The sequence below is a fragment of the Pleurodeles waltl genome, chromosome 9 (assembly GCF_031143425.1).
Source record: "Pleurodeles waltl isolate 20211129_DDA chromosome 9, aPleWal1.hap1.20221129, whole genome shotgun sequence".
Taxonomy (NCBI): Eukaryota; Metazoa; Chordata; class Amphibia; order Caudata; family Salamandridae; genus Pleurodeles; species Pleurodeles waltl.
This window is the reverse complement of record NC_090448.1, coordinates 334,700,012-334,715,047: the sequence shown is the minus strand read 5'-3', so window position 1 is coordinate 334,715,047 and position 15,036 is coordinate 334,700,012. Positions and strand designations below refer to the sequence as shown.

At 47.7% G+C, this 15,036-nt stretch overlaps 1 protein-coding gene across 6 annotated transcripts in view; it reads left to right on the top strand.

Moving 5' to 3' along the window:
* The window catches only part of IP6K1 (inositol hexakisphosphate kinase 1), a 186,096-nt gene that overhangs the window by 128,468 nt on the left and 42,592 nt on the right, over window positions 1-15,036 (top strand). For 4 of the 6 annotated variants that reach the window (XM_069206872.1, XM_069206871.1, XM_069206876.1 and 1 more), the window contains one exon: window positions 12,638-12,981. In XM_069206872.1, the coding sequence (XP_069062973.1) occupies window positions 12,759-12,981 (223 nt within the window). In that variant the 5' untranslated portion in view covers window positions 12,638-12,758. Of the gene's footprint in view, window positions 1-412; window positions 665-12,637; window positions 12,982-15,036 lie in introns of all 6 variants that reach the window. The other 2 variants (XM_069206875.1, XM_069206873.1) reach the window with 1 other exon arrangement.

The window sequence follows — 15,036 nt, the reverse complement described above, 5'->3', positions numbered from 1 at the left end:
ATCCGAATACATCATTCGCCTTAATAGTCGTCACCCCTGGGGTCTCAATAAGGATGAGGAACTTTTTGTTAACATTGGCTGACATCCATCAAAATTTGCTTGAAATATATGATAATTAGACGTAGTAAATAATTGGGGATAAGTGTTATGTAATTCTCTTGGCCCTTAAATCAGACTCACAGGAGCATGATGCATAATTTTGTGTTAAGTACTGTAATGGATTAATAATTGCTTGATGATATGAATTTTGATTATTAATGGGCCTGTGTGTTTGCACACAATGCAAATATAATATTGTAGGCATATTGGTGAATTATCATATGGGGAAGTAACATTGGTAGCTATTCGTGTTTTGAAATTTGATTGGATCCCATGAACTTTTCATAGTATTTGTTTTATGTTGATGCACTAGGTTATAAAGGTTAAGGAGAGGAGAGATTTTCACAATGACTTTGGCTGTTGTCAAAGACCGTAATGGTCGAAACGCATCGGCAAGCTTGACAAGCCTTGTGGAATGTTTTTGAAGATTCAAATACATTTCGTCATTATTCAGCAACTGTTGGGAGTGCCGCCTGTCTACTATTTACTTTGAGATATTCACATATGGGCCCTGCACCCTTAATGGTGCACCAGCTCCGGAAGGCCAGCCCTGGAAGAACAGCAGGTGCAGTTGGAATATATCTATCTATCTATCTATCTATCTATCTATCTATCTATCTATCTATCTATATCTATCTATCTATCTATATAGATAGATATATTGTTAAGGTACATATATGTGGAGTTACATATGGTAAAACATTGCTTCCCTCTAGAAACTTACCTTCACAATATTTTGGTCCTCAATATTCTTGGCATGTTTTTGCCCACAATATTTCTGTTTCCGATATTCTGTCCAAGCATCCCCTACAAACTGTCTATGGCCTACCCTGGGGGTGACTTATATGTTCTAACAAGGAAGATTTAGATCGGTCAGAAGGTTTATTTTGCCAGGTCAAAATGGCAGTTTAAAACCGCACACTCATGTTGCAAGGGCAGATCTGAGACATGTTTAAAAGGGGCTACTTAGGTAAGTGGCTCAATACTTGCTACAAGCCCATTAGTAGCATCTAATTTACAGGCCTTGGACACATGAAGTTTGTAAGGAAATGCCTCCTTGGCATGGTTACCCCCTGACTTTTTGCCTTTGCTGATGCTAAGTTATGATTTGAAAGTGTGATGGGACCCTGCTAACCAGGCCCCAGCACCAGTGTTCGTTCCCTAAACTGTACCTTTGTCTCCACAATTGGCACAACCCTGGCACTCTGGTAAGTCCCTTGTAACTGGTACCCCGGGTACCAAGGGCCCTGATGCCAGGGAAGGTCTCTAAGGGCTGCAGCATGTCTTATGCCATCCTGGGGGCCCCCTCACTCAGCAATGCACACTGCTTCACAGCTTGTGTGTGCTGGTGGGGGAGAAAACGACTAAGTCGACATGGCACTCCCCTCAGAGTGCCATGCCAACCTCACACTGCCTGTGGCATAGGTAAGTCACCCCTCTAAGGCAGGGTGCACTATACCACAGGTGAGGGCATATGTGCATGAGCACTATGCCCCTACAGTGTCTAAGCAAAACCTTAAACATTGTAAGTGCAGGTTAGCCATAAGAGTATATGGTCTGGGAGTCTGTCAAACACAAACTCCACAGCACCATAATGGCTACTCTGAAAACGGGGAAGTTTGGTATCAAACTTCTCAGCACAATAAATGCACACTGATGCCAGTGCACAATTTATTGTAAAATACACCCAGAGGGCATCTTAGAGATGCCCCCTGAAAACATACCCGACTTCCAGTGTGGGCTGACTAGTTTTTGCCAGCCTGCCACACACCAGACATGTTGCTGGTCACATGGGGAGAGTGCCTTTGTCACTCTGTGGCCAGGAATAAAGCCTGTACTGGGTGGAGGTGCTTCTCACAGGGTCACACCTTTTTGTTACAGCGCCCCAGGGCATCCCAGCTAGTGGAGATGCCTGCCCCTCCAGCCACTGCCCCCACTTTTGGCGGCAAGGCTGTAGGAGATAATGAGAAAAACAAGGAGTCACTCCCCAGTCAGGACAGCCCCTAAGGTGTTCTGAGGTGACTCTTAAAATCCTCCATCTTGTGGATGGAGGATTCCCCCAATAGGATTAGGGATGTGCCCCCCTCCCCACAGGGAGGAGGCACAAAGAGGGTGTAGGCACCCTCAAGGACAGTAGCCATTGGCTACTGCCCTCCCAGACCTAAACACACCCCTAAATTCAGTATTTAGGGCCCCCTAGAACCTAGGAAACTAGATTCCTGCAACCTAAAGAAGGACTGCTGACCTGAAGCCCTGCAGTGAAGACGGAGACGACAACTGCTTTGGCCCCAGCCCTACCGACCTGTCTCCCAACTTCGAAGAAAACTGCAACAGCGACGCATCCAACAGGGACCATCAACCTCTGAAGCCTCAGAGGACTGCCCTGCACCCAAGGACCAAGAAACCCCTGTGAACAGCGGCTCTGTTCAACCACCTGCAACTTTTTTGCAACAAAGAAGCAATTTCAAGGACTTCAAGTGAGACTTTCTACTCTGCACCCGACGCCCCCGGCTCGACCTGCGGAAAACCAGCACTATGGGGAGGACTCCCCGGCGACTGCGAGCCCGTGAGTAGCCAGAGTTGACCCCCTGAGCCCCCACAGCGACGCCTGCAGAGGAAATCCAGAGGCTCCCCCTGACCGCGACTGCCTGTAACAAGGGACCTGACACCTGGAACCAACACTGCACCCGCAGCCCCCAGGACCGGAAGAAACCGAACTCCAGTGCAGGAGCGACCCTCTGCCTAGCCCAGGTGGTGGCTACCCCGAGGAGCCCCCCCTTGTGCCTGCCTGCATCGTTGAAGAGACCCCCGGGTCTCCCCATTGCTTTCAATACAAAACCAGACACCTGTTTTCACTCCGCACCCGGCCACCCCTGTGCCACTGAGGGTGTAGTTTCTGTTCCTGCTTGTTCCCCCCCTCCCCCCGCTAGTTCCCTACAAAACCCCCCTGGTCTGCCCTCCGAGGACGCCGGTACTTACCTGCTGGCAGACTGGAACCGGGGCACCCCTGTTCTCCATTGAAGCCTATGTGTTTTGGGCACCCCTTTGACCTCTGCACCTGACCGGCCCTGAGCTGCTGTTGTGGTAACTTTGGGGTTGCCTTGAACCCCCAACGGTGGGCTACCTTGAACCCAACTTTGAACCCTGTAAGTGTTTTACTTACCTGTGAACGTAACAATTACTTACCTCCCCCAGGAACTGTTGATTTTTGCACTGTGTCCACTTTTAAAATAGCTTATTGCCATTTTTGTCAAAACTGTACATGCTATTGTGATTATTCAAAGTTCCTAGAATACCTGAGTGAAATACCTTTCATTTGAAGTATTACTTGTAAATCTTGAACCTGTGGTTCTTAAAATAAACTAAGAAAAAATAGGTTTCTATATAAAAACCTATTGGCCTGGAGTAAGTCTTTGAGTGTGTGTTCCTCATTTATTGCCTGTGTGTGTTCAACAAATGCTTAACACTACCCTCTGATAAGCCTACTGCTCGACCACACTACCACAAAATAGAGCATTTGAATTTTCTTTTTGCCACTTTCTTACCTCTAAGGGGAACCCTTGGACTCTGTGCACACTATTTCTTACTTTGAAATAGTATATACAGAGCCAACTTCCTACAAAGTTCCACTATACAAGGGACCTAAAAATAAATTAAATGTGCCATTTGGGTGTAAGCAAGCCAGTTTTACCATGAGAGAGTACAAACACTTTAGCACTGGTTAGCAGTGTAAAGTGCACAGAGTCCTGAAAGCCAACAAAAACAGGTTCAGAAATGAGGAGGGGTGAAACATTTGGTGGAGGCCCTACAGAGAGAGCCAGGTCCGACACTTATCATACTGCAGAATGAGTTTAGTATGTTTAAAAGAGCCATTTAGCAGTCACAAATTGTGTGAGTTTGTGAATCGAAGGCTTTGCAGCTGTTAAATGTCTTTTTACATCTAACCCTTAGTACAATAGGGTAAAAAAATATTATTGCAAAGGCATACCAAAAAGTATGTAGGTGTGAGACAATCCAAGTCAGATTCTCGTAGAGTCTCCCCAATATACTTGTCAGGTGTAGTCCTAGATTGTCGGATAAACTGTTTCAATCTTATATTCATATTCCGAAGAGTATTTGGATGTGAGGTATCTAAATAATACCTTTTGTAATGCCATGAATTTGTCATTTTGGAATAACATCCAATACAGAAACGTAACACAGCTAGCCAGAAGGGTTTAAATGAAGCTTTTCTTGGTTGAAAGGACAGATGGGTTATGACTTTCATTGAGTGTCTTGGGATAGATTAGGTAGATATTTTTATTTGGATTTTAAATGGGTAAAAAACAAATCTCCATATTTTGGGATAGTCATTATTTAGGGAGCATATTTTGTTTAGTTTTGTGAAAAATGGCAAACCAGATTTTCTGATATTGGGAGGGTGGATGGGAGAAAGAGTAAACGAAGGGAGATGAGTGGATGGGTCCAAAGTAGGGGATCTGCATGAAGAAGTGAAGAATGGATGTAAAAGTGAAGAGTGATAGGGGGAGGTGGCAGCTATGAGTCAGCTTGGCTGACACAACTGTAACTTCAGTTTTCCGTTTTATAACATGATGAATTTCTTTCACACAGTTTGAATTGGTTGTTCTTAAAAATGTAAATTTCCCCAGACAGTATTTAGACTGGTAGCTATACCAAACATTTGCCTGGAGACTGGATTGTGAGAGATTTGGATCAGAAACTGTCATTATTCGACGGGCTGCCTTTAAAAAGTGGGGGGGGGGGAAAGAAAATGATCATGGCAAGAAGACAACAAAGACGCCCTTGGCGCTGACGCGGGTAATATGAACTGCCAGATACATGCACAGTGCCATCTCTCACATCCCTATCGTGTAATCCATTCTCTGATAGGTTTGATTACCTTCAGACCACCTTCCTCACTAGTTGTAGCCACCGCTGACATGGTTTCATTTGTTGCACTGTTCCTCCCATATCCTTCCTGTGCTAATAGATCTGGATAAGAATTAGTTATTCAACGTATAGCCCTATAACCGGGGTTATTGGAATGATGCTATTCTGTGGGTGCAGCGTTTTTCGCACAATTATGGATTTGCCGCATTTGCCACATAATCCATCATTTGCAGATTTTAACAAAAATAATTGTTTCTAGCTCAGACCGAAAGTTACGGAAAAAAAATGGCGACTCAGGTTCCTACGCACTAGAAGGTTTTTTGCAAAGGTTGATAGGTCATCTTTCAGTTGGTAATTGTTGTATTTGGGTATTAAACACATACTATTAAGGGTGAACTCTTCTCAAACACTATCAGGTGTAAAAAAATAAATAAATAAAAAAAAAAGACAAAATAATGAAGTAATACTATCACAGAATGGGCCATATTATGCCACATGATTAGCCTTTTCAAGACCCGTAATTTAATCAACCTTGCCGCATAATTGGGTCCTCCTTAGCTAGATAATTCCAGTGACCTTGACAATAACTAAACACTCTTTGTTGCCTAGGGAACCAATTTAAATAATTTAAGTACTTTACCCTGGATTTTTACGCTATTAACCTGTTAAGTAATTTGATTGAAAAGTTATAAATTTCTTATCTGATAGACTTCTAGTTGCAGATCCCTTACCTTTGAATTTTCCCCCAGGCGTCAGACTGGATCTGGAGATTTTTTCTTCGAGCAATACCCTTGCACGTCGGTAGGTGGCGTCTGTCGACTCCATAGGCGTTGTGGTCGCCGTGATGACGTCGGGAGTAGCACATAGACGCCGCCCTCGTTCAGTGACGTCAGTTTTTTCTTTCCGTGCCACGCGCTGATCCATAGAGAGCTACCCTAGGCCAATTTTTTGGCCGAATTCGACAGTTTTGTCAAAGTTTTTGGTACGACTTTGGTGCGTCGAGATGTCCCCGAAGACCGGGTTCAAGCCTTGTGAGGACTGCCATTGAACCATGTCGGTGACGGATCCTCATCGCGTTTGTGGTGCCTCGAGCGCTACCACGACCCGAAGTCGTGCTCCGAGTGTCGGGCCATGCACCCAAAATCTTTGAGGGAGCGGTCCCTAAAGCTAATGGCGGCCCGGCACTCGACTCTGTGTAGGTCCCAGTCTCGTTTGAGGGGAAGGTCTCTAGATCGGTCACGGAGTCATCACCACTCGTCTTCTTCGAAGTCCTCGGGTCAAGGTAAGAAGAAGAAGAAGTCGAAGAAGTCCCACTGCTCTCCGACTTCAACCCGTTGCTCGGCCGACACGATGCGGGACGATCGTCCACGCACTAGGCCTCCGTCCTCTGAGCCTGCGTCTGGGTCGACTCTGCGCTTTGCCAGAGCAACCCCCGCCCAACTTAAAGAGTTTTATGAGGCCATGCGCCTCATCTTTGGCCTGGCCAACCCCGATACTGCGCCTTTGGGCCCAAGGGGTTCGGCTGAGGGGCCTTCAGGTTCCGCGCCGACAGCTTCGGCCCCGGCCACCGAGGTCACCTCTGGGACCTTGCGTGGATCCGCACCGGCGCCGGTCACAACATCGAGACCCTCCCCAGCACCGGGTCGATTATAGATGCTGCCGACATCGGTAGTGCCCACTATCGATTTCAACCGAATTCTTATCCCCGACGACTAAGTCGGAGCGGCGTCAGCCGACGCCGCCATCGGCTTCAGTGGGCCCTATTCGCCCAAGGTCGGATTCAGACCCATTTTCCTATGGGTATGAATACGGGGAGGAATTGAAGGGGTCCCTGGACCCTTATGAATACCAGGATGACCCTACTATGGACTAGGCACAGGACTTGGGTGAAGCCAGTGGTCTGGATACTTCTCCTGACGCTGGCATGCTGTCTCCTCCTACCGTGGCTACGGAAGAGGGAGCTACTTATAGTATGGTGGTTAGTAGGGTGGCTGAGGTCCTTGGTCTTGAGCTACCTACTGTGGAAGTCGGGTCTAATCTCCTGACGGGGGTGCTTCAGCCTGGGGCTTCTACTTCAGAACCCCTTCTCCCATTCAATGAGGCCCTCACTGATGTCCTTTTGGGTACATGGTCCAAACCCAACACAGGGGCTCCTGTGAACAGGACTATCGCTCGCCGCCATCGGCCCGTGCTGAACGACCCAAAGTTCCTGTCCCAACATCCTACGCCTGAGAGTCTTGTAATCCAGGCTTCCTCTTCTTCTGGCGCGTTCCCTTCTGCACCCCCGGATAGGGAACCCAAAAGGCTGGAACAATTTGGTAAGAAGTTGTTTTCTTCCTCCAGCCTCGCACTGCGGTCTGTGAACACCGCATGTCTTGGGCCATTATTCCCACTCACTGTGGGATACGGTTGCGCAAGTCCTGCCGGCGACACAGGAGGAGGCCTGTGCTATTGTCTCCTAAGCAGTGAAAGATGGGCGAGACGCAGCAAAGTTCACTATCTGTTGTGGGCTGGATACGACCGACTCGTTGGGTAGATCGGTTGTGACGACAGTGGCCTTACGGCGCCACGCCTGGTTACGCACTTCTGGCTTCTCGGGGGATGTCAAACAGTCACTCATGGACATGCCCTTTGGCACTTGTCTCTTCGGAGACAAAGCGGACTCTGCCTTGGAGAGATTCAAGGATTCCCGGGCTACACACCCACCACAGTCTGCTTTTCGTCCATTTTATGGACATGGAAGGGGCGCCCTGTCGCGTCCTCTACCCAGCCACTGTGCCATGCACGCTGGACAGCCTATGCGTGGCCGTGGACTCGGAATCCCACGTGGCCGTGGGACAGGGAACCAGAGGTCTGTCCGGTCTGCCTCTGCCCCCGCTGCAGCCTCCAAACCCTCCCAGTCCGTCCCCTCACTCTCACCCAGTTGGTGGCAGGATCTGCCATCACCTGCCACACTGGGAATATATCACCACAACGGGTGGGTTTTGCAGATCATTTGGAAGGGCTACTCCCTCTCTTTCGAATCTGCACCACTACACATGCCACCCTCCTTCCATCATCTTCTGGAGGATCATTTGGTGCTTCTCCGCCAGGAAGTCGCGACTCTCTTGGCCAAGGGAGCTATAGAAAGGGTCCCTGTGCCAGAAGTAGGTTGTGGTTGTTATTCCTGCTACTTTCTGATACCAAAGAAGGGCAAGGGCTTATGTCCTATCCTAAATCTTCAGGACCTAAACTACTTCCTCAAGAAGGAGAAGTTCAGAATGCTCACCCTGGCTCAGGTTCTGTCTGCCTTGGACCCAGGAGACTGGATGGTAGCCTTGGACTTGCAGGACGCTTATTTCCACATCCCCATCCTGCCTGCCCACAGACGTTACCTACAGTTCATGGTAGGTAACGAGCACTTTCAGTTTACCGTGCTCCCCTTCGGTCTTACCAGCACCCCTCGGGTGTTCGTGAAAGTGATGGCAGTGGTTGCAGCTCATCTGCGCAGGTTAGGGGTCTCAGTCTTCCCCTACCTAGACGATTGGCTGTTGAAGGCGCCTTCGGCCCTGACAGTTGTCTCCCACCTTCAGACTACGGCGAACCTCCTGCACGAGCTAGGGTTCACTATAAACGTGCCGTAGTCACACCTGACTCCCTCTCAGACGCTCCCTTTAATCAGAGCTGTTCTGAACACAGTGCAGTTTCTGGCTTATCCTCACGAAAAGCGAGTCCAAGATATTCAGGCTATGATTCCGAACTTTCAGCCTCGGTCTTGGGTTTCGGTGAGACTGACTCTGAGGCTGCTGGACCTCATGGCCTCCTGCATCCTGCTAGTAACACATGCCAGATGGCATATGCGGGCTCTGTAGTGGGACCTGAAATTCCAGTGGGTGCAGAAACAGGGAAATCCCTCCGACTTGGTCCAGACCTCGGAGGGGACTGCAAAAGACCTGCAGTGGTGGCTTTCGAATCCTGATTGGGTCAACAGCAGATCCCTCTCCCTTTCCCACCCAGATCTCTCTACATTGACAGATGCATCCCTTCTGGGTTAGGGCGGCCACATGGGGGAGGTGGAGATCAGAGGCCTCTGGTCTCCGACGTTGAAAGCATTCCTTCCCTTTCTCAAAGGGAAGTGGTACAGGTGTTCAGACAACACTACCGCCATGTGGTACTCCAACAAACAAGGCGGGGTAGGGTCCTGGACCCTTTGTCAGGAGGCACCACGCATCTGGACACGGCTGAAACATCAGGGCATTACCCTGATGGTTCAACATCTGGCGGGCTCTCTCAATGCCAGAGCCGACGAACTCAGCCGCCGACGCAGTCGATCACGAATGGCGTCTCCATCCGGAGGTGGTTCAAGGTCTCTTTCTCAAGAGGGGGGAGCCTTGGTTAGCACGTTCTCTGTGGATGCGAACAGATCTATGTCAGGTATTTTGCGTGTTGGAGTTTCCAAGGCAGTACTCGCTCGGAGACGCTTTTCATCTTGAGTGGAGCCCCAGCCTCCTTTATGCTGTTCCACCTATCCCTCTTCTGCCCAGAGTTCTCAAGAAAATCAAGTATGACCGGTCCCAAGTTAACTTGGTGGCTCCGGACTGGGCTCGAAGAGTGTGGTATCCAGAGCTATTGAGCATGTCCATCGATCCTCCACTCAGACTGCCTATTCGGGCCAATCTTCTGTCGCAGCAGCAGGGGACGGTTCTCCACCCGAACCTGTCCAACCTCTACCTTCATGCGTGGAGATTGAGCGGCAACAGTTGACGGCATTTGCCCTTCCACCCAAAGTCTGTAATGTTATCTTGGCAGCCAGACTAAAACTGTATACACCTGTCGTTGGAATAAATTTGTGTCATGGTGTACCATCAGATCTGTTGACCCCCTTTCTGCCCCTCTTTCAGAGGGTCTTCTGTTCATTCTTTCTTTAGCCCAGGAGGGCTCTGCCTTGGGCACCCTTAAAGGGTATTTGTCTGCCATTGCCACCTTTATTAGGCTTCCTGAACAGCCCTCACTCTTTAAATCTCCTACTGTGAGTAGGTTCTTAAAAGGGCTTACCCACTTATTTCCTCTCTTCATCATACCTCAGTGGGATCTTAATCTTGTACTTACTTACTTGATGTGTACCCCCTTTGAGCCGATGGATAATTGTCCCTTACGGCTCCTCACATTCAAAACTGTCTTTCTCATCGCCATCACCTCTGCTCGCAGGGTGAGTGAGCTTCAGGCCCTTTCTTCAAAGCCTCCATACTTGTCTGTACACCCTGACAAAGTGGTGTTACGCACTAGAGCTTCCTTCCTAAGGTGGTTACACCATTTCATATAGGCCAGTCCATCACTTTGCCTACCTTCTACGCACCCCCACATCCTTCCCATGAGGAGGAGAGACTCCACTGTCTGGACCCAAAAAGAGCGTTGGCTTTCTACCTCCATCGTACTAAAGATTTCCGGGTGGATGATCAACTCTTTGTTGGCTATGTGGGTGCGAAGAAAGGGAAGGCGGTGAAAAAGTGTACCATCTCTCGATGGGTGCTTCTTTGCATCAAAATGTGATATGCTTTGGCTAAAAAGCAACCTCCTGAAGGCTTGCGGGCTCATTTTTCCAGAGCAACTGCTGCATGCACTGCGTTAACACGCAGAGTTCCTGCCCTGGATATCTGTCAGGCAGCTACTTGGGCCTCCCTGCACACGTTCGCTAAACATTACTGCCTGGATACTCAGGCCTGTCGAGACGGCTACTTTGGTCGTTCGGTCCTTCAGGACTTTTTTAGTATGATCTTGGTTCGCAGCCCACCACCGAGGATGGCATTGCTTGGGTATCTATTCTAAGGTAAGGAATCTACAACTAGAAGTCTCTATAGGATGTACAAGTTACTTACCTTCGGTAATGAAATATCTGGTAGAGAGATATTCTAGTTGCAGATTCCCAACCGCCCACCCATCCTCCCTGCTTGCGAACTGATTTCTAGGGACAGGGATTCCCTCTTTCAGGTCCTTAGCTCTGGCGCACCAATCTGTGTTCTTAGCGGCTCTGGCATGGAAAGTCATTAAAAGGAACTGATGTCCCTGTGCCAGGGCGGCGTCTATGTACTACACCCGACGTCTTCACGGTGACCACGACGCCTGTGGAGTCGATCGACGGCACCTACCGACGCGCAAGGGTATTGCTCAAAGAAAAAAATCTCCGGATCCAGTCTGACACCTGGGGGAAAATTCTAAGGTACGGAATCTGCAGCTAGAATATGTCTCAACCAGATATTTTGTTACCGAAGGTAAGTAACTTGTATGTTAATGTAATATTATCAATATTTTCCAGTTCTTAATCTTTTTTGAATTGGTACTGTTTAACAAATACCAATAAAGGTTTTTTTTTTTTTTTTGTTTTGTTTTTTTTTTAAGTCAACTAAGAGTCAGTTAAAGTGGGTGATTCCAATCACGTTAGAGTGAATTGTTCATATAGCACAAAGTGGATGGCTTGTCCTTCCTGTTAACACCAATTCGTCTAGTTCCACAAAAGCTGCTTTGACAAAGCAGAATTGTAGTTTGCAGAATGGATGCAAATCTAACTCACTATTTTTGACTTGGTTATATGTGGTTAGATTGCCTATTAATTGCCTGCTTGGCGGTGGGAATATGATGATCTCACCTCTTGTAGAGACATACAAGTAAAGGCTTCTCGATGATTGTATTTTGCCAGTATCATCCCGTGCTGTAATGCTGGCGGCACTAAGGAGTCTCTGGCAAAGCATTCCTGAAAGAGATGTTGTGGAGACAGATTGTAAAGGGCACAGTGTGTTGCTAACCCCTGTTACAATCGTGGAGATTTATCCAAAGTGTGTTCACAAAACAGATTTGTGCAGATACATTTTCTCACATATATATATATATATTTATTTTATTTTTTATTTTTATCTTCTTGATCAATTGTTTTGGAGGTTATCTTGTATGTACGAATGATATCCGTTTCCTCCAAATTTTACCATACATAGGGGGTGATTTTAACCTTGGCGGACGGCGGAGGCCGTCCGCCAAGGTACCGCCGTGAAATGACCGCACCGCGGTCAAAAGACTGCGGCGGCCATTTAAACATTTCCGCTGGGCCGGCGGGCGCTCTCCGAAAGAGCGCCCGCCGGCCCAGCAGAAATGCCCCTGCAACGAGGACGCCGGCTCAGAATTGAGCCGGCGTAGTTGCAGGGGTGCGACGGGTGCAGTTGCACCCGTCGCGTATTTCAGTGTCTGCAAAGCAGACACTGAAATACTTTGCGGGGCCCTCTTACGGGGGCCCCGCGGCACCCCCTACCGCCATCCTGTTCATGGCGGGTTTCCCGCCATGAACAGGATGGCGGTAGGGGGTGTCTGAATCCCCATGGTGGCGGAGCGCGCTCCGCCGCCATGGAGGATTCAAATGGGCAGCGGTAAACCGGCGGGAGACCGCCGGTTTACCCTTTCTGACCGCGGCTGAACCGCCGCGGTCAGAATGCCCTCGGGAGCACCGCCAGCCTGTTGGCGGTGCTCCCGTGGTCGGTGACCCTGGCGGTCACCGGCCGCCAGGGTCAGAATGACCCCCATACTGTGATGCACAGGCAGACATCTGCTACCTTCTCCCTCTCAACCCCCACCTCCACTGATTGAAATACTTACAGTGAAACATTGCTTTTTTTTTTTTTTTTAGATCAGAAGACTGCCTGTTCAATCAATTATATTCTTCAGTGATTGCTGGGCAGACCCACCTAGTTCACCCGCGGCCCTCATCCTCTTCTCATGCCCCAAGTGAGCGACGGGCCCCCAATGCAATGTGTGTTTGTCAAACCATGGAAGTGGGGAAGTATGGCAAGATTGCAAGTCGGGATGGAGGACGAGGGGTGCTGCTGGAACCGTTCATCCACCAGGTGGGCGGGCACAGCAGCATGATGCGTTACGATGACCATACAGTCTGCAAGCCCCTCATTTCCCGAGAGCAGCGCTTTTACGAGTCTCTCCCGCCTGAGATGAAAGAATTCACTCCAGAATACAAAGGTGACGTATGACTCGCATGCAGCTGTGCTAATTTTAGTTCCTTCTCTTTACATTACCATTTCTGTTATTTATTCACTTGAAGCATGTTTGTGGTAGTTGCACCTGTGGCTTGTACATCAGTTCACAGAAATGCGAACATTTACAATGTTCAGGATACAATACAGGGAGTGCAGAATTATTAGGCAAGTTGTATTTTTGAGGATTAATTTTATTATTGAACAACAACCATGTTCTCAATGAACCCAAAAAACTCATTAATATCAAAGCTGAATATTTTTGGAAGTAGTTTTTAGTTTGTTTTTAGTTTTAGCTATGTTAGGGGGATATCTGTGTGTGCAGGTGACTATTACAGTGCATAATTATTAGGCAACTTAACAAAAAAAAATATATACCCATTTCAATTATTTATTATTACCAGTGAAACCAATATAACATCTCAACATTCACAAATATACATTTCTGACATTCAAAAACAAAACAAAAACAAATCAGTGACCAATATAGCCACCTTTCTTTGCAAGGACACTCAAAAGCCTGCCATCCATGGATTCTGTCAGTGTTTTGATCTGTTCACCATCAACATTGCGTGCAGCAGCAACCACAGCCTCCCAGACACTGTTCAGAGAGGTGTACTGTTTTCCCTCCTTGTAAATCTCACATTTGATGATGGACCACAGGTTCTCAATGGGGTTCAGATCAGGTGAACAAGGAGGCCATGTCATTAGATTTCCTTCTTTTATACCCTTTCTTGCCAGCCACGCTGTGGAGTACTTGGACGCGTGTGATGGAGCATTGTCCTGCATGAAAATCATGTTTTTCTTGAAGGATGCAGACTTCTTCCTGTACCACTGCTTGAAGAAGGTGTCTTCCAGGAACTGGCAGTAGGACTGGGAGTTGAGCTTGACTCCATCCTCAACCCGAAAAGGCCCCACAAGCTCATCTTTGATGATACCAGCCCAAACCAGTACTCCACCTCCACCTTGCTGGCGTCTGAGTCGGACTGGAGCTCTCTGCCCTTTACCAATCCAGCCACGGGCCCATCCATCTGGCCCATCAAGACTCACTCTCATTTCATCAGTCCATAAAACCTTAGAAAAATCAGTCTTGACATATTTCTTGGCCCAGTCTTGACGTTTCAGCTTGTGTGTCTTGTTCAGTGGTGGTAGTCTTTCAGCCTTTCTTACCTTGGCCATGTCTCTGAGTATTGCACACCTTGTGCTTTTGGGCACTCCAGTGATGTTGCAGCTCTGAAATATGGCCAAACTGGTGGCAAGTGGCATCGTGGCAGCTGCACGCTTGACTTTTCTCAGTTCATGGGCAGTTATTTTGCGCCTTGGTTTTTCCACACGCTTCTTGCGACCCTGTTGACTATTTTGAATGAAACGCTTGATTGTTCGATGATCACGCTTCAGAAGCTTTGCAATTTTAAGAGTGCTGCATCCCTCTGCAAGATATCTCACTATTTTTGACTTTTCTGAGCCTGTCAAGTCCTTCTTTTGACCCATTTTGCCAAAGGAAAGGAAGTTGCCTAATAATTATGCACACCTGATATAGGGTGTTGATGTCATTAGACCACACCCCTTCTCATTACAGAGATGCACATCACCTAATATGCTTAATTGGTAGTAGGCTTTCGAGCCTATACAGCTTGGAGTAAGACAACATGCATAAAGAGGATGATGTGGTCAAAATACTCATTTGCCTAATAATTCTGCACTCCCTGTAGAGGAATCTTCAGAAACTAATTTCTGTCCTCTAAACGTGTTTTTTGTTGGTTTCAGCATTGCTGCAAGTCTCTTCCAAAAACCCAATATTTAAAGATGGGTTGGTCGTTTTATTACTGTATTGCCAATACCCTATCAATACATTTATTCTGCATTGGAAGTGAATTTTGGAAGGTTGAGTTGTTTTTTTGCCACTTAAAACATTCGAGGTCTAACATGGCTCACAACATCAAATCAAATTAAGCATCGGAGCTCAAGTGACAGAAAGAGAAGTACGTTATCTGAGTACCCTCGCAACAAGTTCAGAGGTACAAAATCATACAACGTGTGG